We start from the raw sequence: 27,478 nt of genomic DNA, 5'->3' as shown, positions 1-27,478 counted from the left end.
CTTTAGAAAACTTCATACAGAGAAATGGGAAAACAGAGAAATCCCAGTAAATTGCAATGCTTTGTAATATTTGTGCTGATTTACGAATTTATTAGTAATGCCTGGCATTGCAGAGGCAAAAAGCCACTTTTCTTCTCACCTAGCACTCATACCCAACTGATATTGTAGGAATAAACAAAACAAAGCAGTATTCTTAATTATATGTACCTATATAACAAAACAAAATTCTGAATTATATTTTATTTATCTTTAAAATACGTAGTGACAGCATTCAGGGTGATATATACAAAAAGTAGCTAAATTTGATATAAAAGACTATAAAACAATAGAAAAGTCAGTGGATAGCTAACTAGCAAAGATCAAAATACAGAACTGCACTATTAGCTGGTCAATGATCTTTAGCTGCAAATCTAACTTCTGGTGACAAGGAATGTTGATAAGTCACGTACTTTTTACTGTCTATTTTGTGTTACACTTATTTGTTTTTCATGGACATCTTTAGAAACGATTAATGCACAAAAAGTACAAACGTGGTGTTACATGTTTGTAAGAGACATGTTTACGTTTTCCAAGGCTAACCAAAATTGTGTTGTTTTAAGAATGGGCAGCTTATTCTAGTTAAATGGGTCTTGATAAAATATTTTAGCCTAGCAAATATTTTACCTGCTTAGTCTGTACGAAACAGGATAGGGGATACTATTACTGGAGAGGCACAGCAACCAAAGAGGTGGAAGATTTATATATTTTTGCCTGAGTTCCAGCTCATTCAATCTTTTTGTCCTTCCTATACTGTTTTTTACACAGCGCTCCCAAATTAGCTACAAGTGTAACATGGTGCCACGACCTATCCCTGAGCTTCTAGAGGACACATCCACACACTTATCTATTGCTGTGCCACGTCTCCTAAAGGAAACATCAGTCCTATCCTCTTCTTCGGATTCTGATGACCCTGAAGAGCTGCCCTATATTCCCATGCCCCATCAGCCTGAATTTTCCGGTTCCCGGATGTCCCTGACTGAGATTCCCACAGAGGAGGAGTCCGTGGGTCCAGATGGGGCTCTGACGGAGGAGGATACATCCATGGATTGGCAGGATGAAGAGCAGAGAGGAACCAAGAGAAAGGAAGATGTAGAGTCATCCGTGAGGAAGCATAAGAGCAAGTTGCCCCAAAAACGTTCCACGGAGGCTGAAGCACTGGGCTCTTTTGAAGAGGAGACCAGTGATGCCCAGAAAAGGCCAGAGAAAAGGAGGGCACTGAAGAAAGGCTCCAGCCTGGAGTCTCCAGATGCTTCTGACAAAGCCTCACAGAAGGCGGGATTGCGCCGAGGCAGTTCTGCAGATAGTGCCCTTTTGCTCAACCTTCCCTCAGATGAAGCTGAGTCCCCCTCGCGTCCAATCTTGACCAAAGCTTCCTCCATGGAGCTGCCCCGTCGCAGCCCCAGCCCTGGAACATTGTATCATAGGAAAGGTGGCCTCCCCGAGGAAGAATATGCTCAGCGCCTGGAGCTCATGCGCCAGCGCTTACTGCGAGGCAGTCCTGTGGACGGCAAACTGAGTGGCTTGCGGGGGCCCTTGTTGGAGACCCTTGGCCTTGAGAAGAAGGTCCCGAGGCCTCCCCGGTTAGAAAAACAGCTGTCCCCAGGGCATAAGATGGTGCGTGCAGCCTCTAGTGAGACAGCCCCACAGCATTTGCCCCCAGAGGGGCGTCTCCTCCAAAAAAGTAGCTCCTTCAGCCAGGGTGATGGGGAGCCTGTCATCCTGCACCGGCGTTCTGGGGCACCATTGGAAATCCCCTTGGTCCAGGCAGAGACTCAGAAATTAAAAGAGACCCCATCCCTCTCAGCACTGAATGAGTCCCGGCCTCACACACCACATGAAGCTGTCTCCAAAGTATCCAGCCTTGAGATGGAGGTAGGAACTAAATCCCTCACTAGGTCTAGCCTGAGAAGACCTATCCCCAGACAATCTGAGGAGAAGCCATCAGCCAGATTTGCCAAACCTGATGCTCCAGTGGCTGGGAAAGCCATGAGCTCCAAACGGGAATCAATACCATCCAGGCAAATCTCACCCATCCCCGGCAGCTCTGCTCCAAAACATTCTGCTTATGCTGATGTCATGAAGTCTTTGGCTGGTGAATCTTCCCAAAGCCCTCAGGAAGAGACCACTGAACCTTCCATTGCTGCTCCTGAAGGCGTGCCTCAGCAATCCCCCACAGAAATGCCACCCTCTGCTGTGGTCCCCAGCAAAGAGAAAGAGCTTCCCTCCTCCTTATCCGAGCATATTGCGGACATTGACTCTGAAGAAGTCTTTGAAGCCAAATTCAAGAGAGGCAGGGAAGGCTCCTTCAGCAGAGGCTACAAGCTAATCTCCAGATCTGAGGAGCGACACCTGGCCAAGCCCCTGGTGCATGAAGAAGGCATTTATCGGCCAGGACCAGTAGGGGCTCCGCTAGAATTTTGCAAGTCTCCGGCTCCCAAGCAGCTAGGCGCACGCTCTCGTTCAGTACAGGACCTGCATGAAGTGGAGAAGGAAGGAGGCTTCATCCGCAGAATGTCGATGCGCCTGCGTCGCACTCCCCCTGCTGAGAGAAAGAAGCTCAAGGAGGAGGACACGGGGTGTATGGGCCAGGGGCGCAGACCTTCATGGGGCTTGGCTTCCAAGGACAAAAAGGACACAGAGGGCCAGCAATCCAAGTCTGGCTCCAGTGAAAGCCCCATCATGGCCGTACGCCGGAAGATTGGAAGTAAAGTAGGCCGCCTCTCCACACATCTACGTAGCCACTCACAGCAACAGGCTGATGACGACCAGCCGGTTGCTACTGGTGACCGTGTCCGGCAGCTTGAGAAGAGAGCTCCCTTTCTCTCTCAGATACGCCGTGCAACCTCTGAGGGTGAAAACCTGTGTCAGGTGGGCATCCCACAGAACCAGTTGGCAGCCCAGTCTGCCAAGGTCCCCTCCACAGAATCGTTCCAGTCTGAGTCGTCTACAGGCAATGGTGAGCTACAAATCATTACCTGGGATGGGAAGGGAAAGATTGTGTCAGAGTTTGTTGCAGAAATCAAATCCAGAAAGCATACACAGGTACCTGATGCAGCAGGATTCATTAACTTCTCTTTATATACTTAATAACACATAAATCCTATACAATACAGTGGTGGGATACGGGCGGTACGGCCCGGTACGGGTGTACTGGTGGCAGCTGGCAGCAGTGGCCACCATACCAGAATGGTGTTTCGGTGGGCCCACCCGCTGTTCCTTACCTCTTTTTCGAGGGAAATGGGACAATTGCATATGCGCGCACAGCGTACATCTCGCTGAGCAGCTGCGGCATCGCAGGGCGATGGCGTGCCTGAGGTGAACGTCTGACCCCGTCACAGCGTACCGGTTGCGACGGGATCCAGAACCCACCACTGATACAATACCAATGGCTGGTTCTTCCAACATGGTAGAGTACAAGCAAACACAAGCAGAGGAGAGAACAGTTTCAGAGCTCAGACTAGTTTGGGCTTTTGCACAGGTTCAGAGCTGCATAGCACTAAGCCATGCCCAGATTCCTAACTGTCTCCAGCAAATACTGTTTCAGTTTCCAAACAGTCCCCATTGGCTGACCCAGTTGCCATGTCTATTCATTGGCTGACCTTGTTACCATGTCTTATTCCAGTTCATGAATATACACTGACAGATTTCAAATTGAACTTATGGGCAGGCAGGCTTATATCCAAGGGCTCTTGCTGCTGCATTCTACATTTTGTAAGATGCATTTGATAGGATTCACATCCTTCACCATATTCAAATAATCTTTATTCCTGAAGATCTAGTAGGGAAGAACAACGTAAGCAACATGTTAACTTTGCAAGTTTGGGCATTTTTTGTGACCCCATTGAAATATTCCCTGGCCATATATAACCTTGCACACTATCCTAAGCATGATTGCTGAAATAACTATTTTGGGCGTTCACATAATACTCTAAACCATAAGTTCTCATGGTTGTTGGTCTACAAAAAAACTAGCCATGGTTAACACTGACACTTTCAGCATACTATGCAAACGCCGTGTGATAAGCCTTCATCTGACTTGCATAGATGTTTTGTTTTGTTTTGCCATCTGGAGTTCGATAGACCATCATGAGTCCTCCAAATGTTTTGCACTCTACCCCAAAAGTTCCAACCAGCACAAAATATAATCAAGGATTATACAGTCCCCAAAAGATTTGGGAGGGCACAATTCACAATAAGAAAAATACGAGAAAGTACTGGCATTTCCCAGGCTTTCTGTTCTTTGGGACTGATGGCCACAACATGCAATTAAGTAAAAGCCCAGGAGAGAGACTGACATCCCAAGGAGAATTCTAAGTAGCATCTCCTGTGTTATGAATTTAGGGAAGCCAGATCCCTCTGAGCTGAAGGGTAAGAGTGAAGAGCTGGATATACAAAAGAATAAAGCATGGCTATGGGGAAGTAGAGCATATGTAGCACGTGTGAGTAAGCCACGATTTCGCAGATTCATCAGAAGGGAATCCAGGTTAATTCTGTTGTTCTGATCAAGAAAGAGCCAGCTCATGTTTGTTGCCCCTGCAGTTTCCAGTGATGGCCAACGCCGCAGCTCTCGTTGGGAACGCTGGAGTTTATCCCGTACCAAGAAGGACAAGGTGGCCTCTCAGCCCAACCTCCCTGCCAGCCTGAGAGGAGAAGGTGTTGTTATTGTCAGTCAACCTTACATGCTTAGTGAATCGGGTATGTTTGCATCCTTTTGATGTCAGGGAGAGAGCGCTCCTGATGAGCTCACTCCTATTTTGCTGTGTTAGGAAGTTTTCACAGTTGCAAGAAGCCCCGCAATACTGAAGGCTCCAGGTTCAGGTATTTTCCCCCCATGTCTTTCATCACCTGAAGTTGTATAGCAGGGGTGGTCTTTTTCTTTGTTTGCTTGCAACAGGGACCTGCACTTTAATAAAACATTATAATTATGATAACATTATTTTCACAGGAGGAGAGATGGGGTAAGGACATTTCAGATGTCACGTAAGGGGACGGAGCCATTTTTGTCCTTCTTTTCTTCCTCCCAACTTTAAGGCTATTTTTGTTACTGTTTCTGTTCTGTTTTGTCCTTTTTCTAGCTATTTTAGGTGCACTAAGTCATCCCCAACAGAGTTGGCCACTTCAGTTTTTCCCATCAGACATTGGCGGAAAGCTGCGTTGCAATTTTGTATGATTTGCCACTTAGGTTTTATGGCTGCAGTTCAGGAAGGAGGTCAAGAAAGAGGTTGAGGATTGTGAAATGACCTGCTTTCACTAGAGGGAATTATTCCTATCCCAGTAATAAGAATTAGTTTCCTGCCAAGTCCTTTAGTAGCAACCAGGTGGTATTTCACAGCCTGTTTCCAATGAATACCTTTTATCTGTTTTCCTACCAGACTTCCCTCCTGTCTTCCACATAAAATTAAAGGACCAGGTATTGTTGGAGGGAGAGGCAGTGCAACTTTGCTGCCTTCCTGCCGCCAGCCCTGCCCCTTGCATTCTGTGGATGAAAGGTAAGTTCTGCACCACAAGGAGAGGCACATATTGTCCACTCTGAAGTTGGCCTGACTGAGGCCATCTTGGAGGCTTCAACGTTGCAGCAATGGTGCTGAAGGATAGGGAGGGGGGGGGAGTAGAGATAGCTGGACTTTGTAGCCAAAACAAAATAGTTTCCCCTGGGAACCAAGGACATTGCCAGAGGAGGCGGAAGAGAGGATGAGTGAAGTTTCCAAGCAACCGGACAGCACCTTGATTGGACCATGTGACTGATTGTTTGGGAAAGGGGGGAAACTTTTAATTAGGTGAAAACCATGGGAACCTTTAGAGTCGGTTTTCACCAGTCTGTGCCAATATGATATGTCCCATAAACCTGTTCTTCGAGGAACCTGCTTGTCCCGGAGTTCTGTTTGCTATGGGTATATTACTTGGAACCCTGAGACGTATCCTGCATGCGGGCTGCGATAGGCCAAGGAGCTCCCCAGATCCCAAGTTCAAGAAAGGGGGAACCTGATTCATTCTGACTTGCCTTGAAAGGATTATCTTCAGTCAAGTGTTCTCCAAATGTGTGGGAGTACACATTTGTACTCCCATCATTGTCTGCAAGCTCAGCCATTGGCTGTGGTGGCTGCAAGCGATAGCAGTGCTGGCCGAGTTTAGTAAATATTCAGCTTTGGAATTTCATCATTGAATTAAAATTTATCAGAAAGGGGGCACAACTGTAGGGGGGAGAGCTGAAGTGGCTCAATTAGAATTTTATGGCAGAAGTCTTAAATCTTTGGCCTGAACTGCCATCCCAATGGCTACAAAGAGTTGGAATCCAGAATTAAATTGCATCAAGAAAAATAAGTCCTTTCTGTTAAATCCGACTTTCTGGGTGTGTTTACATGAGACGACTAATTCAGCCTCCGTCAGCCCTGGTTTTCTCTGTGATGTAGCACACCGCCAGTGGAATGCAAATAGCCTTTGTTATATGGATAACAGTCATCTTGGCCAATGTCCTTGTCTCTTTTATGCTATTTATAATGTACCCTCCCTCCCTCCCTGTAATTTTATAACCCTCTGTGTGGGTGCATGCACCTATATGTGATTAAACGTGTGCATATATGGGATTTTTTAAAAGGCAACTAAAGAAATACATTTTAAAAAGAAACACTCCATTCTTATAAGGCCACAAGGCTTCTAAATCTGTGGGTGGGCAGGAGAATCAACTCAATCAACCAGACTTTTGAGTTCACATGATGCAAACTAGCCAATTTAACTCTGGGTTCTTTGAGGACTGATTCTGAACTACAAATGACCGTGTTAAGCCTGTCCTGTAAAGCCACTTGTATAGTCACTCAGTGTTAGAGAAATCCACCTGGGAAACTCAGAACCAGACGTTGAAGGGCATGGAGAGGGGCATGGAGAGGGACATGGTTTAGCTTTGTATCAAACTTAACGTATTTTTCGGAGTATAAGACGCACCTTTTTTCCTCAAAAAAGAGGCTGAAAATTTGGGTGCGTCTTATACACTGAATACAGCATTTTTTGCCTCCCGAAAGCCCGTCTCCTTCACCAAAATGGCCATGCATAGCTTGTAGGAGGCTTTCAGAGAGCTCCTGGGGGCTGGGGAGGGCAGAAATGAGCAAAAAACAGTCCGTTTTTTGGGAGGTTTGCAGAGTGCAAAAACTTTTTTTTTAAATTTGCCTCTTCCAAACCTTGGTGCGTCTTATACATCTTATATTCCGAAAAATATGGTATATGTTTGGATGCATTGTTATCGGATGTGGGAAGCAATAGCAATGGAGCGTACATTTGAAAATCTGATGAAGAGCAGACAGAATCCTCAAAGTCCCTAGTTTGGTTGAACTGACTATTTTCCAGGGCGCTGCTCTGGAGAGTCCAAAGAAGGGTTAAACACAGCCAATCTGCCCAGAACTGAATTGAAACTTTAAGCCACGCCTCTGGTGCCGACTCTCCCCAGATTTTTTCAATTCAGCTAGCCCAGTAGACGCTTTAAGATTTTCTCCAGTTCTAAGATTGATTCCTTGGACTCTCCAGAGGAAGAATAATTTTTTAAAACAGCATATTTAAGGATTTTTAGAGCAGGCTGGTGAGTTTAAATTTAAGTTTGTTTTTTTCCCTTTTTAATTGGGTTTTTCTCACCCTTTCGGCTCTCCTGGAGTCCGGGGCTTTGCTCTGGCTCCTAGAAGCCACAGGCAGCTGTTGGGGGAAGCACGTGGGTCGGAGTGCCGACGCCAGCGCTGTTGGGGCACCCCTACTGGGGGCCGATTCCCACTGGAAGCCCTCCGTTGCAATTTGTGCTTCTAGCAAGTCAAATTGCTGCGTGGGCTCCCAGGGCAGCCATTTTGGCTTCTTCCCTCTTTAAATTTGGCGCGCAGAGCTCCGGTGAGTTCCGGCCGCCATTTTGGATTGCGCAATCTTCCGGCTTTACTTTTAAAAGTTTTTTGCCGCAGCTGCCTGGTGCCTGGCTCTTTGCAGGAGCCGCGTGGAGTCAGACTTGGCCGGTGTGACCGGCGACCTGGGCCCCAATCCAAGCAAGTGATAGCGGCGTGGGATCGTGGCCTTCTGGGTCGCCTCCCTTACTCTCCTGCAGGCGCTGGGAGCGAATTCTGCTCGCGCCTAAAAGATTCCAAGCTACTTCAGGCCTTGCAGTTTCTCTGTCTCCTCAGGAGCATCGTGCTGCGGTGGGCTTTCTGGAGGTGGTGAGTGGTGGTTTTCCCATCCCCCTACTGCCCCAACCAGTGATTGTTACCATGGCAGATCAGGCCCCTGAGGCTTCTGAGGGTGTCTCTTCCAGAGCCCCTGTAAGACAGGCCGGGAAAGCTGCCAGGGAGGCCATTAGAGGGAATAAGCCTTACTCCAGGCATGGCCCCAAGCAGGGCTCAGGCCTAGACAAAGATGCATTAAGGCGACAGAAGGCCTTAGAAAAACAGGTTTCCAAAGCCCAACAGCAGGCCCAATCTTCCCTTTCGGTGTCTCCTGGGGAGCCCTCCAGGGAAATTCCTCCAGCCCAGGGAGGCCCCATTTCTGATAGTGAAGAGGAAGGGGATTCCTTGGCCATGGCAACTTCTCCAGGCCATTCCATGGCTGATCAGGCTGATCTCTTTGCCTGTCCCTCTGATATGGATGAGGGACCAGCTCCAATGGGGCCCTTAGCCCCTCAACAGCCGATCCCCGGGCCCACTCAAAGGGTTCGCCCCATTGAGGACCAAGGGCCTAACCTATCCACTGAAATGCAGGAAATAATTAACAGGGCCATTTCCCCTGGCATTGAGGCAGGCATGCGAAAAGGTGGCAAGCGCACTCGCAAGACCCACCATTTGCAACCCCAGGAGGATTCCAGAGAGATGACTCCTAGCCTTCCACCTCCGTCCCTGCATTCTTCAGTGGCCTCCGATGAGTCAGACTGGGAGGAAGAAGAGGAATTTCTTCCTAGGCAGGAAGCTGAATTCTCTGGGGATGAGGCAAGCCCCGCCAAAAAGCCGGCCTTTTCAGGCTTATTTAATTTGGATAATTTCAAAACCATTTTAGATAAGGCTAAGATCTCAACTCACATGGGGTCCACCCCCCCAGCTCAGGTGGTTGTAGACCCTGATGATCTATCTGGGGATCTCTTTGAGGAACCCATTTCGGTCCAGGAAATAGTTCCTGTACCCAAGATGTTCCTCAATTTAGTTCAAAGACAGTGGGCGCAGCCAGCTACCATGGCTACCCCCAGCAGCCATGACAAGAAGCTATATACGGTGGATGCCAGCCTGGAGGAGCTGCTCAAGCTCCCTCCTATCGATCCCCCTGTAGCGGCTCTTACCTCCTCTTCTGTGCTCCCTCCTGACCTGTTGGAGGGGCTCAAGGCTGAGGACAAGAGAACCGAAACTGCTTGTCACAAGACCCATCAGGCAGCTGCATGGGCCATTAAGTCCTCCGCTTCAGCCTCCTTTTTCTCCAGGGCGGCTCTCCTGTGGCTGAGGCAGTTGTTGAGGAAGATACCTGCCAAGGACGTTAAAGTCAGGCAGGATATCAATAAAATCATGGCAGCCACAGAGTACGCTGCTGATGCCACTCTGAATGCTGCTAAGTTTGCCTCGCGTGCCCTAGCGTCTAATGTTACTTCCAGACGCCTCCTGTGGCTTAGGCACTGGAATGTGGATATGCGCTCCAAATGGAAGCTTGTTACTGCCCCCTTTAAAGGGGACAAGCTGTTTGGTGAGGTCCTTGATCCAGTCCTTGTGGAAAACAAGGACAAAAAGAAAGTGATGCCATCAGTCACCAAAAAGCCTGATCGTAAAGGTCCTGGCTCTTACAGGAGGCAGGCCTTTCGGAACAATGAGCCCTCCACCAGCTCCACCCCCTATCATCGGGCGTATCCCCAGCAGGGTGAGCGGTCTCAGGACCGTCAGTCCTTTCGAGACAGAGGTCGCCAGCAGCCCTTCTCCAAGCGGCCATTTCGGGGGGGCTCCGGCTCCCGACCCTTTAGGAGGTATAAATGACCATCACAGGTCAGCTCCCATAGGAGGGCGGTTGCAGTTGTTCCACGCCAAATGGGAGCAGACCACGTCGGACCAGTGGGTTCTTCAAACGGTCCGCATGGGTCTCACTTTAGAATTCTGGTCCCCCCCTCCCCGCCACTTCATCCGGTGTCCAGTTCCCTCAGGGTTAGTCAAAAGATCCCTCATGGAACAGGAGATAAGGCACCTCAAGGAGATCAGGGCCATAGAACCTGTCCCAGCAGGCCAGGAAGGAAGAGGGTTTTACTCCATCCTGTTTCTGGTCCCCAAAAACTCAGGAGGGTGGAGGGGGATATTAGATCTAAAGAGGTTCAATCACCACGTGACATATCGCAGGTTCAAGATGCAGTCCCTCCAGTCCATCTTGGGGGCATCAGGCCAGGCGATATACTAACGTCCATAGACCTCAAAGAGGCCTACCTCCACATCCCTATCCGCAAAGCCCACCGCAAGTTCCTGAGGTTCTCTTACGCGGGCCTCCATTACCTCCGGGACCACGGGTTCACCATCAACCTGGAAAAAAGTCATCTCGTTCCCACGACCAGACTGAAGCATCTAGGGGCCGTCATCGACACCACCTCGGGCACAGTATCCCTGTCCCCGGAAAGGGTGGCCAGCCTTCGGGAGATGGTCGTTCAGGTGCAGCAGTCACGTCTAGTCAAGGTGGTTCAGCTCTCACAGCTCCTCGGCAAGATGATCTCGTGCCTGTCAATCGTGCCTTGGGCGAGACTTCACTCCCGTCCCCTTCAGTGGCTCCTGCTCCCATATCAAAGAACAAACGAAAGCAGCTCAACAAGACTGATTCCAGTTCCAGCAGAGGTACGTCGGTCTCTAAGTGGTGGTTGTCTCCGGCCCTGTTAAAGGGGTCGCCATTCAAGGAGCCAGTCAGGCTCACCATCACAACGGATGCCAGCCTGTTCGGTTGGGGGGCCCACTGCCACAACCAGCTCGCACAGGGCAGGTGGTCCCCTTCCGAAGCCGCTCACAGCATCAACTGGCTGGAGCTGAGGGCAGTCAGGCTTGCGCTGAAGCGCTTCCAGAGCACCGTTCAGGGCCACCACGTGCGCATCATGACAGACAATGTCGCCACCAAGGCGCACATCAATCGACGGGGGAACGCGCTCCAGATCCCTGATGAAGGAGGCGGAGCTCTTGGGTCGATGGGCGGAGAGGTATCTCCTTTCTCTTCAGGCGGAGCACATCTCGGGCACGAGCAACACCCAGGCGGACTGGCTGAGCAGATCCACAGTCGACCACTCGGAGTGGCGTCTACATCCGTTGCTGTTCCAGCAACTGTCCAGAGGTTCGGCCTCCCGCTGGTGGACCTGTTCGCCACCGCGGCCAACGCGCATCTTCCGCGGTTCTTCACAAGGTTCCACGACCTGAGGGCGGAAGGAGTCAACGTGCTGCACGGCCCGTGGCCGAAAGGTCTGCTTTACGCTTTTCCCCCGCTACCTCTTCTTCCCAGAGTCATCAGGAAGATCCTAGCAGAGGAGGCGGAGGTGCTGCTGGTAGCACCGTACTGGCCCAGGAGAACCTGGTTTGCAGACTTGGTGAGTCTTTCGATCACACCACCGTGGCGGATTCCTCCACAGGACATCTCTCTCAGCCAGGGGGCCCTTCAACATCCAGAACCCCAGTGGCTGCAGCTGGCCGTCTGGCACTTGAGAGGGATCTCCTAAGCAGAGGCAAGTTGTCAGACAAGGTGATTGGCACCATCCAAGCGTCACGACGGCAGTCCACGACGCGCATCTACGACGCCACTTGGAAATCCTTCGCCAGCTGGTGCACGGCTCATGGTACGCCTGCGCCCCTTGCTTCGGTTCCTGTCATCCTGGACTTCCTGCAGGAAGGTTTGGACAAGGGCCTGGCACCTAACACCCTGAGGCGCCAGGCAGCAGCCCTGTCAACCATCCTCTCAGTTGAGGGCTACGCATCTCTTGGCCGGAATCCGACCATCCGCAGTTTCCTCAGGGGAGCGACCAACCTGAGACCCCCAGTGGTCCACAGATACCCATCTTGGGATCTCAGTGTAGTGTTGCGGTCCCTCATCGGGCCCCCGTTTGAGCCCATTAAGACGGCCAGTCTCAGACACCTCACATTCAAGACGGTTTTTCTGGTCGCTATCACGTCTGCTCGTCGCATATCGGAACTGGCTGCCTTGTCAGTCAGAGAGGACTTGTGTCTCATTCGTAACGACAGAGTAATCCTGAGGCTGGACCCTTCCTTCATCCCGAAGGTCAATTCCTGGTTTCATCGGGCGCAGGAGGTGGTCCTTCCGGATTTTTGTCCGCATCCTCGGCACCCGAGGGAAAAGCGCTGGCACATGCTGGATGTGCGCAGGACTATTCGCAGATACATCAAGCGCACGGCCAGTTTTCGGAAATCCGAATCTCTATTCGTCTCCTTTCAACCAGCTTCTCAAGGCAAGAAGGTCTCTTCATCTACCATCGGCGGATGGCTGCGAGCCTGCATTGCTCTTGCCCACGTTTTACAGTCCGTTCCTGTGCCTCGCAATATCACAGCACATTCGACTAGAAGCGCCGCCACCACAGCTGCCTGGTCTACACAGGCACCGATTGAAGAGATCTGCAAGGCGGCCACCTGGACTCCTCTGTCTCCATTTGTCCGAAATTACAAACTGGACAGTTTTGCATCGGCGGAAGGGGCCTTTGGGAGGCGTGTTCTTCAGGGCATCCATACCAGCGGAGCGACCCTGATGGCTGAGCCTTCCCGCCCTAGTGACAGTTAGCTTGGGCATGTCCCTTCTTTGGACTCTCCAGAGCAGCGCCCTGGAAAATGACCATTGTCTTACCTGAAGGGTCCTTTTCAGGGCGCTGCAACGGAGAGTCCACCCCGCCCTGGGGTCTATTCTCCGCTGGTGTTTGTGAAGTCACAGTGTTGTTTGTTGTTTCTGTTATTGTTGTTGGACTATTTTTGACTTGTTCCATATTAGACTTCCAGTTGAAGTTTCAGCGCGCAACTGTTCCACGTCTTCATTGAATAAATCTGGGGAGAGTCGGCACCAGAGGCGTGGCTTAAAGTTTCAATTCAGTTCTGGGCAGATTGGCTGTGTTTAACCCTTCTTTGGACTCTCCGTTGCAGCGCCCTGAAAAGGACCCTTCAGGTAAGACAATGGTCATTTTCTGTCTCCCACAGATAAACGTACCCTGGTTTCAGAGGGAGTTCTTAATATTGTGGCATGTAAAGATGGCCGTCAACTGCTTACCATTTCCAAAGTCTCCAAGAAGGACGCAGGCCTGTATGAATGCAATGCTACAAATGCCTTGGGCACTGCAACTAGCTCCTGCACCATTGCTGTGGCACGTAAGAGTAAACAAAGGTTTTCTAACCACACCACCCACCCACCCACCCCGAATCAATATTGATATCTCTGCCGTATATACGGTTGCTGTTTCATGTTGCTCAGTCCATTCTCTTTTTTAAAACCCATTTGGAACAGGTCTTCCTGGGAGACCAGGCACTCCAGAAATTCCTCAAAAGTACAGGAACACAGTCCTGGTGCTGTGGAGGCCAGCAGACACTCAGGCGCCTGGCGGCACATACACACTGGAATGCAAGATAGATGGTATGCACCTATTGGATGTGGCAAAATGTCCCCGCTGCAGACATTCTCAAGAGCAGCTGTTCTCTACCTGGGAGGATTCTTGCATTTTATTTAAAGAATTCTGTCTCTTTCTAATGACTCTGTTACTTAATTGCTTGCCCCCTCCTGTCTACTCTGATTTTTCTCTTCTTTACCGGTAATACAACACAAAGAAGAGAGGATGAGTTTCCTGGTCTCCCTTCTCTAGCTCTTTGCGTTCAGTAAAACTCATCTGTTGTGCAACTCTTTCGTGGCTGATATTCGCACCATTTTGGGGAAGGGGAGTGGGAAGCCACAGTGAAAAGAGCAGTGATACAAAATGGTCATATATTGGAAGGGGTGGGTTTTCTGCATTTGGGGGATGTGGTTCCTTGCAGTTTAAATCAAAATATCAGTTAACTGCCTGTTACATTGCAGCTTAGGTGTTTCCTGCTTTGGACTGGGAGAAAACCAAGCTGTCCATTTTTAGCAACCGTGCTTCTGACATTTGGTGACAGAAAGAACTCTGGGGTTGTGGGTTATGAGCCGCAGTAGTACAGTGGTTAGAGTGCAGTATTGCAGGCTACTTCTGCTGACTGCCGGCTGCCTACAATTTGGCAGTTCAAATCTCACCAGGCTCAAGGTTGATTCAGCCTTCCATCCTTCCGAGGTGGGTAAAAAGGGGAACCAGATTGTTGGGAGAAATATGCTGACTCTGTAAACTGTTTAGAGAGGGCTGTAAAAAGCACTGTGGAGCGGTATATAAATCTAAGTGCCATTGCCATTGCTATCTCTGATTCAATGGACTAAGTCCAAGTATCTAGACCAGATTTTGACCAGTGGCCAAAAACAAATCCATCTAAATGGAATGAGGAAGTTTCTGAGACTTGAAAAATTTTCTTGTTTTCACTTTCATTCGATCACCGATATATGTACCCAGCTCATATTTGCATTAAATTTGCAAAGGAAATTTTATGAGATTGAAAATAATTGAGATCCTTAAGGTGGCATGAAACATGACAGTCAAGACCATTCATGGGATCTGCTTTGTTTTATGTATGTATGTATGTATGTATGTATGTATGTGTGTATGTATGTATGTATGTATGTATGTATGTATGTTGTATTTGTGCTGATAAATAAATAAAGGAAGACTAGTATAGATCTATTTCAACCTATTTAGGTCTCATCAGCTAGCCATACCCTTACTGGGAATCGAACCAGGGCTGTATTGCATATTAGGCCGATGTAATTGCCACTAAGCCACAGGCTGTCTTCATCAGCTAGGCCAGGGAAATAGGTATGTATTTGTGTTATATATATATATATCCCTTTTCTCTCTCCCTCAGGAGAACATGATTGGAAAACAATTAACTCAGGCATTGCTGACTGCTACTTCAATGCAACAGATCTTCCTGTTGGAAACACCATCAAGTTCCGTGTTGCCTGTGCCAACAAAGCTGGACAAGGCCCGTACAGCAACCCTTCGGGGAAAGTATTCATTGAGGGTGCAGGTGAGAAGGAGGAAAGGCTCATATTAAATCATGTTAGGTTACATTATTTTTTGCTTGCTGCCTATCTCGCTGCAGGGTGGCAATACCTTTGCTTTCTATTCATGTCTTTAGGCTTAATCCCCTCCCCCACCTAACGCCCCTTCATGGTGATACAGTTCTTGAGACGTCCTTCTGTGGGTAATTCAGAAAGCAGGAGGCAAAAGAGATACCAGTAGAGGTTGTTTGGTGGTATCTCATCAAGCTTGTTTTCTTATAACAGTCAACCCCCTGTTCTATCTTGTATGGCTAGTGCTTGTCATATAGGTTCCACATTCTGGATTATGCCTTCAACTGACCATAAGTCCATCCCATGGTAGCAAAATGCACGTTATCTGTCTTTAATACAGAGAACATTCCAGAGGTGGTATTCAGAAGGTTCTGACCAGTTCTGAAGAACCAGTAGCGGAAATTTTGAGAGATAGTTCAGAGAAGCGGTGAATACCACCTCTGACTGGTCCCGCCCCCATCTACTCTCTGCCTCTTGAGTCCCAGCTGATCGGGAGGAAATGGGGATTTCATAGTATCCTTCCCCTGCCACGCCCACCAAGCAAAGCCACACCCACCAAGCCATCCCCACAGAACCAGTAGTAAAACATTTTTGAATCCCACCACTGCAGCATTCCTTCCTTCACCTCATTCTATCACTGTTGGCATTCCTATTTTGGAGAGGAACTTGGCATTCTCACTGACGTTTGGATGGAAAGTGAGCCTACAATCTTTCACTTTTGTTTTTCTTTTTTCTTTCCTCCCATTCAGAACCCACAGCTTCCCATTCAGTTCTTTCTGCCAAGAGGAATAGAACAGCTTCTACCAGATCTACTCAGACACTTCCTGATCAGACTCCCCAACCAATTATGAAAAGCACAGGTCTTCTGTCGACCCCCGAGCCAGTTTTAGGACAGGTTCCACCTGTGCCACAAGAGATTCAAGCCAGTGAGGAGGCATCTATGGCTTCAGAGAAAGAAAAGCTCCCAATTAAAGCCCTCCTTCCATCTTCCCAGGATTCCTCCTTTTTGGAAGGTCCATCCATGACAAAAGTTCCTTTCCCAGAATCAACATTAAAGCCTTCCAGGACAACATCTTCCCTCCCCACCCATAACGTCTCAACTACCGCCAAGGGTTTGCTTGCCCCAACATCATCCCCTGATTCTTCTCTCTCCAAGTTCTCCTCAGTCCAGCCTGCATTTCCAACTTCCACAGTGGACTCGCCAGGGACCATCACTCCTAAAACCGCGTCATATGTTGCCACCTCTTTTGTTTCCATCCCACCAAGACCACCTGTCACAACAGATGATGCCCCCAGCCCCTCAGTCACCCCCACCACAGAGGAAATGCCTTCACACACACGTTTTCTAAAGCGGAACCTTTCCTCCAGTAAGGATACTAGTAGTGGAACCCGAGGTAGTCTTACTTCAAAAGATGAATCTGCATTGCGCCAAGGAGTTCCTCAAAAACCTTACACCTTCTTGGATGAGAAAGCGAGGTAAGCTATTCACATCAATAACAAAGCTGCCTTGTACTGAATCATACCTTGGGCCATTTCGCCCAGTATTCCACGTGAACGTGAGCTGTCCAATAGGCTCATAAGATGACATTTTTCCTTTCCCCTGGAGCTTTTTGGCCAGAGATACCAGAAGTTGAGACTGAAATCTTTCATAGAGTTATTTTTGCAATATGATGTTTTAGATGGTACTGTGCAGCTTCAAACTGCGGTAAATTATAACAGAGGGTTTTGTACCATGGCAAATTGGGGCCGATTGAGTTGAATAGATCTTGTAGCTCCCAAATCATTGCAATACAATGAACTGAACTCTATTGTTTGTTTCATGGATTAGTCCAGGGATAATTTGGTTCATCATGTCCCTTAGTAAATGCAAGAATCTAGATTAAAGTATCTGACATATGTTATCCAGCTTCTTCTGGAACAAAGCTAGCAAAGGGAAACTCAATCCCTCAATGGGTAATTGGGTTCACTGATGAATTGTTTTACCCATTTTTCTTAACAGCCAGTGGGAATTTGCTATTTCATAGGTAAAGGTAAGGGTTCCCCTGGCACATATGTGTGCTAGTCGTTCCCGACTCTAGGGGGCAGTGCTCATCTCAGTTTCAAAGCCGAAGAGCCAGCGCTGTCCGAAGACATTTCCATGGTCATATGGCGGCATGACTAAACACCGAAGGTGCACAGAACGCTGTTACCTTCCCACCAAAGGGAGTCCCTATTTTTCTACTTGCATTTTCATGTGCTTTCGAACTGCTAGGTTGGCAGAAACTGGGACAAGTAACGGGAGCTCACTCCGTTATGCGGCGCTAGGGATTCGAACAGCTTGAATTGCCGACCTTTCTGATTGACAAGCTCAGCGTCCTAGCCACTGAGCCACCACGTCCCCTGCTATTGCATAATTTGTCATAATTTCATACCCTACATTTTAGGAAGGAAGAACATCTTTCTGACATCCTTTCAGGTACTTGAAGAGATTCTCACACTTGTTAAGGACAAGTATATATAGTTTCCTCATTAGGAATATCTATAAGACTACAACTCCCAAGCCGTCAGGGAGCTTGTGAGGGACCATGTGAAATCTGTTGCTAATCTCTCAAGATCTGTAGGGATTATTGACCTACAGTTCTGTATTACAAACATCAGTTTGCAAGGAGTTCACATGATAGGCTGGACATTGCACACCCTTTTCTTTAACTAAGCATTTTCAACCTTGGTCTTGAGCAGTAAAGCTCAAAACAACCTCAGACGGTTCTTGTAGAAGTGAGAAAAAAGATTTGCATTTCCTGTTCCCTGTTTTGTATTATCCTTTATAATATCCAGAATATTTACCTCCACCTCTTTAATGGGTTATGTGGGATTGCACACATTGGGACCTCAAAAAGAAGTGTGAGGACCAGGATACATAATTCACCCTTCTTGTTTCTCTAGCAAGTTGTAATGGCAGTTTGCAAGTTTGTAAGTAAAGCTAGTCAATACCAATTCACCACGTTTTTACAAGGAATGGCTCTGGACGTCCGACTGATTTATTTTGAAATACATTTTTATTATTTTTACATTTAAAGCAATGCAGTACCGTGGAGTCGAAGTGACCCTACATTCACATTATACACAATTAGTCTCAACCATTCACTATCAGACTACTTAGTGCATTATCTATCCTTCTGTCCAATCACAATATATACAGTTTGTTCCAGTCTTCTCACCTTGACTTATACCAATCATAAAATATGTTCCAGACTTCAAAATATTATGATTCCCCTTTATTTTTAAATTCAGGAGTGAGCCTATCTGCTTCCGCACAGTCCAACACTTTTCTGGTTATATCTAGCTCTGATGGTGCATTTTCTTTTTTCCAATACTGTGCAAAAGTTTTGCGCGCCGCAGTTAGTACATGTATAATTAGATAGAGTACATTTTTCTTAAACCCTTTCAGTATTATGCCTAGGAGAAAAATTTCTGGTTTAAACAAAATTTGGTCTCCCACTATTTGTTCCAACCATGATTGAATCATTTTCCAATATCTTTTGGCCTCATTGCATGTCCACCACATATGATAAAAGGTGCCTGGTGTTTTTTTACACTTCCAACAATTTGGGGCCAGATTTCTAAACATTTTGGAGAGCGGTGCTAGGGGGCCAACTGATGTATTTTGCATGTGAAGGTAGACCTAGCTTGCACTAAACAGCATCCAGCCATGCACTAAATGCATATCATATGTTTCTGTGCAGAGGCCGTTTTGGAGTGATCCGGGAATGTAAGGAGAATGCCACAGGCAAGCGTTTTATGGCCAAAATTGTACCCTATGAGACAGAAGGCAAGCAAAATGTTCTACAGGAGTATGAGATCCTTAAGGGCCTTCACCATGAACGCATCATGACCCTCCATGAAGCCTATATTACTCCTCGCTACCTGGTGCTGATAGCAGAATATTGCACTGGGAAAGAGATCCTCTTCCATCTTGTTGACAGGTTTGTTGGGAGTGCTAATGCTGACAATGAGACTTTGGATTGTTAGAAAAGCTTTGTGTCCAAGACAGGCAAACAGGAACCTGTAGGATTTGGACAGCAAGTAGAGAATTCCATAAGGAAATATTACCAGGCCAAGGTTAAAGAGCTTCGAAACAATATGGTCATAACATGTTGGTTGTTCGCGATGAATCCTTTGTAGCCTGAACTGGATTTAATAAGCAGAGAAATTGATAATGGAGATTATCATTTTTTCAAAGCAGGCAATTAAATAAGGTGCTTACTATATCAGCCGCTGAATTGCAAGAACAAAAAGGGAACATTCCTGCTTGATCTAAACATGTAAACATAAATTGGTTAAACTGATGTTCAAGCAGAATACTTTGTTGTTGTTGTTATTTGCGAAGTCGTGTCTGAATCATCACGACCCCATGGAAAACATTCTGCCAGGCCTTCCTGTCCTCTACCATCCTCTGGAGTCTATTTAAGCTCACGCCTACTGCTTTGGAGACTCCATCCAGCCAACTCATTCTCTGTCGTCCCTTCTTCTTTTGCCCTCAATCTTTCCTAGCATCAGGCTCTTCTCCAGTGAGTCCTTCCTTCTCATTTGGTGGCCAAAGTATTTGAGTTTCATCTTCAGGATATGGCCTTCTAAAGAGCAACCTTAAAAAGGGTTGATCTCCTCTAGGACTGACCGGTTTGATCACCTTGCTGTCCAAGGGACTCGCAGGAGTCTTCTCCAGCACCATAGTTCAAAGGTCTCAATTCTTTGGCGCTCAGCATTCCTTGTGGTCCAACTTTCACAGCCATACATTGCACTGATAAAACCATAGCTGTGACTATACACACTTTCGTTGGCAGGGTGATGTTTCTGCTTTTTAGTATGCTCTCTAGATTTGCCATAGCTTTCCAGAATACTAGCATGGTCATAATTTGAAAAATGGAAATCTCGCTTCAGTAAGGCAGGAAGAAGCTTTACATTTATTTTAAAATAATTACATAATATAATGATGATGACCAATTATATTGTAATACGATGACCGTGATTGAACAACATTATGGCAATTGGCAAACAACATTATTGCCATAATGTTGCCACAGATTGGGAATTCTAGGAGCTGTACTCTCAATGCACTTGAAGGGTGGATGAAGGCTGGGGAAAAAATTCTCCCATGTGCTTATGTAAGGGCTAATTGTTTTCAAATTGGGAGTATGGTATAATTATACTAGGACATACATCTGGAATTGAGTTTCGAATTCCCAACCATCCCTTTAATTTCATTTCTATGCCTGCAGGTTCCGATACTCAGAGGATGATGTGGTGGGGTATATAACGCAGATCCTTCAAGGTCTAGAATATCTTCATGGACGACATATCATTCACCTTGACCTGAAACCTGAGAACATCATTGTTTCCACCACAAACTCAATAAAAATTATTGACTTTGGTAGTGCCCAGACGTACAATCCAATGGTTTTGCGACAGCTAGGGCGCCGTCTTGGCACTTTAGAGTACATGGGTGAGCCTGCATTATTTTTTTTATATTTATTTGTATTATATAAGCAAGGGGATAAGGGAAGCAAATTGCTTGTGGAAGAGGCACGATGTGAAATAAACCTTTGAGATGCCTAGATTGATCTAGAAATGTAGGTAATTGAATGGAGTTGCAGACAATCAGATTGCTAAGGAGACTGAAAGCAGAGCAGGAAGGAAAGAACTGCAAAAGTTAGCTACTGAGCCTTTGGTGAGACCCTAACTCTAAGTTGGCCCCATCTTCTGCATAGTTAAGTTTGGGAGGTGGAGGAAGGACTTTCCTTGTGCTGCCAAGCAAATAGCCTCCTGCTAAGGTTTTAGATATCTTCCCATAACTAAAGATCTCAAGACATGCAAAAATCCCACAATTCACTCATACAACTTACATTTCTTTTTTGAATTATTTATTTATTTATTTATTTATTTAATGTATATGCTGCTCATCTCACTGTCATGCAACTCTTGGGCAGCTTGCAACATATGGCAACAAATAACCAAAAGCCAGTATGGTGTAATGGTTAAGTGCTGGACTAGGAGTAGGGAGATCCTGGTTCAAGTCCACTTTCAGTTATATAGGCTCGCTGGATGACTTTGGGCAGTTGCTCCTTCTGTCTCTCACTTCAACTATTAAACAGGTTTACTCCTTGTGAAGAAAATGGGGAAGAACGAACCCTACACGCACCAGCCGGAGCTCCTGTACAAAAGGCAGTATATAAATAAAAAATAAATAAATGAATAATCAGCGGAATATCAGCCTTCTTGTGATCATATTTTACTAGGTTATAGTCCATATTCCTTTTTATTCTGTCTCTGATGGGTTGGACCAAATATGTTTGCTCTGAACTTTCTTCCTCTCCTCCACTCCATAATCATGGATTGGCTTTAAGATTTCTTATCCAGGAGACTCACATCTTCCCTCTTGTTGCACTAAGGCAACATGGCAATAGTAAGCTTGCAGATCTAACTCTTTGTATTCTCAGCTCCAGCTGTAAAGCTGTTTATTACACCCAGCTTTGTTTGCCACTTGAGGTATACTAGGGAAGCACTGAGATGTGACCCAAGTAAGCTGATGGGTTTCTTCAGTATGTTAAGTGAAGGCTCTTCTGGGCACAGTATTGGCACTGCGTGTCATCTGCAAAGAAGAAAGAAATTGTTCTTTCTTTTCTATGCAGCTCCAGAAATGGTGAAAGGGGATCCTACTGGCTCAGCAGCTGACATCTGGGGCATAGGAGTCCTCACGTATATTATGTAAGTATGGATGAAATGAGTGGTGGCAGGGGATTGAGTGTGTCAAGTAGAATTAAAGATCTTCCTCTGATTAATTCCATGCAAATATATATATTTATACATATACATACATATACATACACACACACACACACACACACACACACACACATACATACATACATACATACATACATACACTGGTATATATATATCCATCTCCAATTGGAGCCCATAGTCCTGGTTCCTTGATATTCTGCTGACCTGGCCAATAGATAGAATTCTTTATTGGCCAAGTGTGATTGGACACACAAGGAATTTGTCTTTGGTGCCTATGCTCTCAGTGTACATAAAAAGACAAGATACATTCGTCAAGAATCATAAAGTACAGCACTTAATGATAGCCATAGGGTATAAATAAGCAATCAAGAAACAATCAATATCAATATAAATTGTAAGGATACAAGCAATATGCTCTGTAAAGTTTTAAAGACACATCCTTCTTATGTATAAACCTGTAATAACCATGCTCACAAAGTGGTACCTCACTGGGGAATGTTAGTTCCATAGACAAACGGGTCATTTATGTTGTCCATTCCTTCTATTCTCAATTGTTCCCATCAGGCTCAGTGGTCGCTCACCGTTCTTTGAAGCAGATACTTTGGAGACAGAGAGCAGGATCCTCGCAGGGCGTTATGATGCCTTCAAGCTCTACCCTAATGTCTCCCAGAGTGCTGCACTTTTCATCCGCAAGGTCCTCTCTGCTCATCCATGGTGAGTGAATGGTGGAGAAAGAAAATGACAGAAACCGAGAGCAGCATAGATTTTGTCACCATAGTTGAGCGGCATCTGAAGCGCATCTTGATTGCAAACTCCTCATAGCATCATCATAGTGTTATAGTGTGAAGATTATAAATGCACCAGAAGCTTTAGGATATTTACAGGGCCTTGCTTGAGGAAGCAAGAGGATTGCAAGAGGAAGCAAATGTTTATTTGTTTGTTTGTTTGCATACCTAAACCGGGTGTCAGCAATCTGTGGCTCTAGAGGGAGGGAGAGGGAGATAGAGAGAGAGGGAGAAAGAGAGAGATAGGAGGGGAGAGAGAGAGAGATACCTGTTTCCCATAGAAAAGAAAACACCTGGAGCCACAAAACCTGGGTAGGCATGGCTGGTGGAGGGTGTCATGTGACTGGATGGGAGACAGTGATATCGAGTTGGCCATGCCGACCCAGACTTTGTGGCTCCCAGTGTTTTGTTTTCTGTGGGAAACAGGTCCAAATGGCTCTTTGAGTGTTTAAGGTTGCAGATCCCTGACCTATGGCTGCCCATCTTGCTACTGGGCCTTAGGCAGCTAACAATGAATTGATCACCAAGCCAATAAAGAATCCAATGCATTTTTTTTTAAAAAAGAAAGAAACTATAGCAATAACTAATCTATCAGGTCTCAGAGGTCCAGCTAAATCTGTCCATCTTACAAATCAATAGCAAAGAGACAAGCAGCAGGCAAACCAATCAACAGTGTCCCCAGTCCAAATGCTTAAAGGGAGACCTGATCTTTAGCACCTTACAGAAATCCACTAGGGTCAGGGTCATCCATGGCAAATATTGGAACGGTCATCCGATGTGATCAATAGCATCGTTCTAAACATCCTTCCTAAAAATAAAATCTATCCTGTGTATGTTTCACCAGTACTTTTGTGGAAAGGGGGCGATATGGTTTTTAGAGGAGCAAGATGTTGAAATTGCGTTAGTCGTGCCTTATTTCTGTTGCAAATTCTGGCTGTATCCTGTTTGGGTTCAATATCAGAGCGCATAATTTATACAAATCCGGTGTCAAGTGCAGGCTGAGATTATCTCCAGGTAAGGCTGAGAAAAGTTCTGGTTTGAAACTCTGGAGAGCTGCAGCAACAAACACAGGAAGTCCTCAACTTACTACTGTAACTGAGCCCAATATCTCTGTTGCGAAGCAAAACATTTCTTAAGTGAATTTGCCTCATTTTACGACCTTTCTTGCCACAGTTGTTAAGTGAAACCACAAAAGAGGTTACGTTAATCTTAACAGTTGTTTAGTGAATCTGGTTTCCCCATTGACTTCACACATGAGAAGGTCACAAAAAGGTGACCCCCCCCCCGTCATAAATTTTGAGTCAGTTGCCAAGCATCTGAATTTTGATCACGTGGCCATGGGGATGCTGTAACCATCGTAAGTGTGAAAAACCGTCATAAGTCAGGTTTCTTCAGTGCCATTGTAACTTTGAACAGTCACTAAATGAACGGTTGTAAGTCGTGGGCCACCTGTAATGCAGAACTAGACAAAGAGCCAGGAGTCTGCATTGGTGGAATCCTGTGCATTTTACATTCCGCTGACTTTCAGTCTGGGGTTTTACTTCCACGCGGACTATAACAAGGGCTCCCGAAAGCTCCTTCTAATCGTCTTATCTCTTGGCAGGAGCCGCCCGACTCTCAAGGATTGCTTTGCCAATCCGTGGCTCCAGGATGCCTATCTCATGAAGTTACGGCGTCAGACCCTCACTTTCACCACGAGTCGCCTGAAAGAGTTCTTGGTGGAGCACCAGCGTCGGCGCAATGAAGTGGCTACCAAGCACAAGGTCTTATTGCGCTCCTACCATGGCGCTAGCAGCCACGTGCCCTAGCCGCCTGCCCTGCCGGAGGAGCCACAAAACATTCCAGCAGGGGGCGTAATGGGCCAAGTACCTGTCCTCCCAGCCAGGGTGGGACTGGTTGATATACCTCATGGATGAAAAAGAGTCATCGGCGCTGGCTGCTGATCTTCCCCTTCTCCCACAATCCTCACAGCGGGGCAAGCCGGTTTAGAGGGAATGAAACAGGGCTTGGTGACAAGGCTTGCGACTGTGGGGTTGGGTTCACAAAGAGGTGAGGTGCTCTGGGAAATCTGAGAGGGGCTTTGAAGACGCAAAAGCCGGGGACCTCTCCTCGTCGGAAGAAAGTTCCCTGGAAGATTCAGAGGGCTTTTTTTTCTGCATTGTGCCCAATGGATGGCTTCAGTTGCCTGGCACATAGCTCTGTGGAGTGGCCCATTCTTTTGTTTTACAGAGTAACCTGAACTGAGAAAAAGAGGGGTCAGCCCTGCTAGAGTTAGGTTTGTGCGAAGGCACAACAAGAAGGAGAAACTGTGCCCCCCCGCCTGTGTAACCGATGCGCGGTGCAGTTGTGGAATAGTCTGTGGTCATCGTGATGGGTGTTTGGGTTTCCAAGACATGAAATAGGGAAGCGGGGCATGTATTAAGTCCGCATCTGTTTGATAGGGAGACTTTAATTTGTGTTTCTCCACGCATCAGGGTTGAATTCAAGGGCTTCGTTGGCCTCTTCCAACTTTATGGTCTTAGGATTTTACAACAACCCAATGAAAGCTGGCTGGGGGATTCTGGGAGTGGAAATCCACACATCTTAAAGTTGCCAAAGTTGGGAAACGCTGGTTTTAAGACGCCCATTAGAAGATCTTTCCTCTTCAAACCTTCACAATTTCGCCATAATCTCTCCTTGCATTTTGCACACGCTTTTCTGAAAAGTATAATCCAGGGGTGTCCAAACTTGGGAACTTTAAGACTTGTGGACTTCAACTCCCAGAATTCTGGGAGTTGAAGTCCACAAGTCTTAAAGTTCCCAAGTTATGACACCCCTGGTATAATCCTTCCCCCACCCCCACCCCCTTTCAGAACTTGTGCAGGAGACACTTCGTCTTCCTGCCCACTTTCATGAATCAAGTACACGCTTTCTACACAACACCCACCTCCTCAAAGTATTTACATTTACACAAGACTCTTTCCTTCATGCTCTTTTGCCAAAGTGCATCTTCTTGAGCCCTGCAAAACACCTGGTCAAACAGGTGGAGAGCTTCCACTTTTATGCTGCTTTTTTTCTTTCTTTTGCAGTCGGCTTTCTCAGGATGTACAAAATGGTGTGTCAGTTTTATGGCCGAGGAAAGAAACGGAATGGCCTCTGTGCTCTTCCCAGCCCTTTCCTTGTTAGCCTTGCTGTGGTGACGGTGGCTGACTGTATCTCTGCGGTGGTAGAAATTCACTAATGAAGCCACTCACACAGTCAGGAGAATATTAATACCTGTCTCCCTTCCCAAGAGGGAATGAAGATGCAGACTGTTCCTTTTCTACCCTGCCTGGCCTGTATAGTATCCATAGCAATCAACCTTTCAGGTCCTGCTGAAAAGGATGGAAGCCATTCTGAGCACTAGAATCTACAGGTTCTACCATCTCTGGTGTATTGGGGTAGAGAGGAGCTAACAAACCTAAATTTGGTAGGACAGTGGAAATCAGACGTTGACAGTTGAGTAGAAGAGAAAATTGAACCCAAGCATCATACTGCATAAATCCAACTATCCTGTCCTGCCTTGGGTATGTAAATCCATGCCTCTGATTTCCCCCCAAGTTCATTTCTCACCCTGTCCAATGTATTTTAAATGCGGAGATGATACACGTTTTCCCTCTTGCACAGGAAAAGCAAAAACAGCAAGTCTCTTCCAGATGGATGATTTATCACAAATCAATCACTGTTCTTCTGCTGCAACTATAAATGGAACCACACATGACTTTCCATGTTGTTATGGATATTGCAGTCTTCCTGTAAACTCATCTCACTATTTTTTAATGTCGATCCAAAGCTACGGCATAAATGTCATAGATGGAAAGGGGGGGAAGTATATTCACCCAAGCAATCGTGGGGATGGGGGTATCCTAGTAACCTTTTTTTTAAATTCAAAGAAATTGTTTATTAGTGCTAAGTGCTTCTTATGTGTCAAAAAAGGTTTGGAAAGATTTTTCTTTTTAAAATTAGTATTGTAGTGATATTTTAACATTTTTAAAATATATCATTGGAAATGCATTTTGGCACTAATTTTAAAATATTAAGGTTTACAAATGGATGTGTACCACACAATTTTTATTAAAAGTATGCTGAAATGTAAAGGGTACAGTTTTTCCAATACCCTATTACACAAACTGGAACTAGGCCTCCAAAAAAAAAAAGGATACATATACTTTTTGAGATTGTGCTAGTCCTTTTCTTGAAAGAAAAGTGGAAACAATAGTGGGAAAACATGAAAAAGTTACAGATGTTTGAATTCCTTCCCGAAGGGTGAGTGAACAAGGGGAAATCTGCAATAAATGCCTTGTGTGGAAGCAGTTCACCAGTAAAAATAAAGGCAGAGAATAATTTCAATGGCTTGATGTGATTCATGGGACTTACAAAAGAAAGGTATATATTTTGTATTTTAGTAAAAAGATTGAGCTGGTTAATTTGGGTGTTCTATTAATGACAAGGATGAATGTCAATAGAGATCCCTTGGAATCTGTTTGAATTTATCTAAAAATATGAGTGGAGTTGCTGAGTGGAGCAGTGGCTTAGAGGTGAAGATGCTTATCTCCCACCTGGAAGGTTGAGAGTTCAATCCTAGCCAGTGGCGGATGTTTCTCTCCTCTAGGGCACCAAGAAAAAAATATCTGCTGTGAACATGAACCCCATCTTAGGCATCAGGAAGGGCATCCAGCCAGTAAACATTCAGTTGCCCTCACTCCACCCAGAATAAAGGCATTAAA

General features: G+C 46.3%; 1 protein-coding gene across 4 annotated transcripts in view; it reads left to right on the top strand.

Annotated features, from left to right (window-relative positions):
- Positions 1–27,101, top strand: part of SPEG (striated muscle enriched protein kinase) — a 140,322-nt gene extending 113,221 nt beyond the window's left edge. For 2 of the 4 annotated variants that reach the window (XM_081944106.1, XM_081944105.1), the window contains 12 exons: positions 805–2,995; positions 4,579–4,734; positions 5,412–5,528; positions 13,182–13,355; positions 13,486–13,611; positions 14,958–15,122; positions 15,918–16,644; positions 18,891–19,130; positions 20,424–20,647; positions 21,834–21,909; positions 22,513–22,662; positions 24,337–27,101. In XM_081944106.1, coding sequence (XP_081800232.1) covers positions 805–2,995; positions 4,579–4,734; positions 5,412–5,528; positions 13,182–13,355; positions 13,486–13,611; positions 14,958–15,122; positions 15,918–16,644; positions 18,891–19,130; positions 20,424–20,647; positions 21,834–21,909; positions 22,513–22,662; positions 24,337–24,541 — 4,551 coding nt within the window. In that variant the 3' untranslated portion in view covers positions 24,542–27,101. Of the gene's footprint in view, positions 1–804; positions 2,996–4,578; positions 4,735–5,411; positions 5,529–13,181; positions 13,366–13,485; positions 13,612–14,957; positions 15,123–15,917; positions 16,645–18,890; positions 19,131–20,423; positions 20,648–21,833; positions 21,910–22,512; positions 22,663–24,336 lie in introns of those variants that run through there. The other 2 variants (XM_081944104.1, XM_081944107.1) reach the window with 2 other exon arrangements.
- The last annotated feature ends 377 nt before the right edge of the window (positions 27,102–27,478 follow it).

This window comes from Natrix helvetica, assembly GCF_964273705.1.
Source record: "Natrix helvetica genome assembly, chromosome: 1".
NCBI classification, from domain to species: domain Eukaryota; kingdom Metazoa; phylum Chordata; class Lepidosauria; order Squamata; family Natricidae; genus Natrix; species Natrix helvetica.
This window is presented reverse-complemented; position numbering and strand designations above follow the sequence as displayed.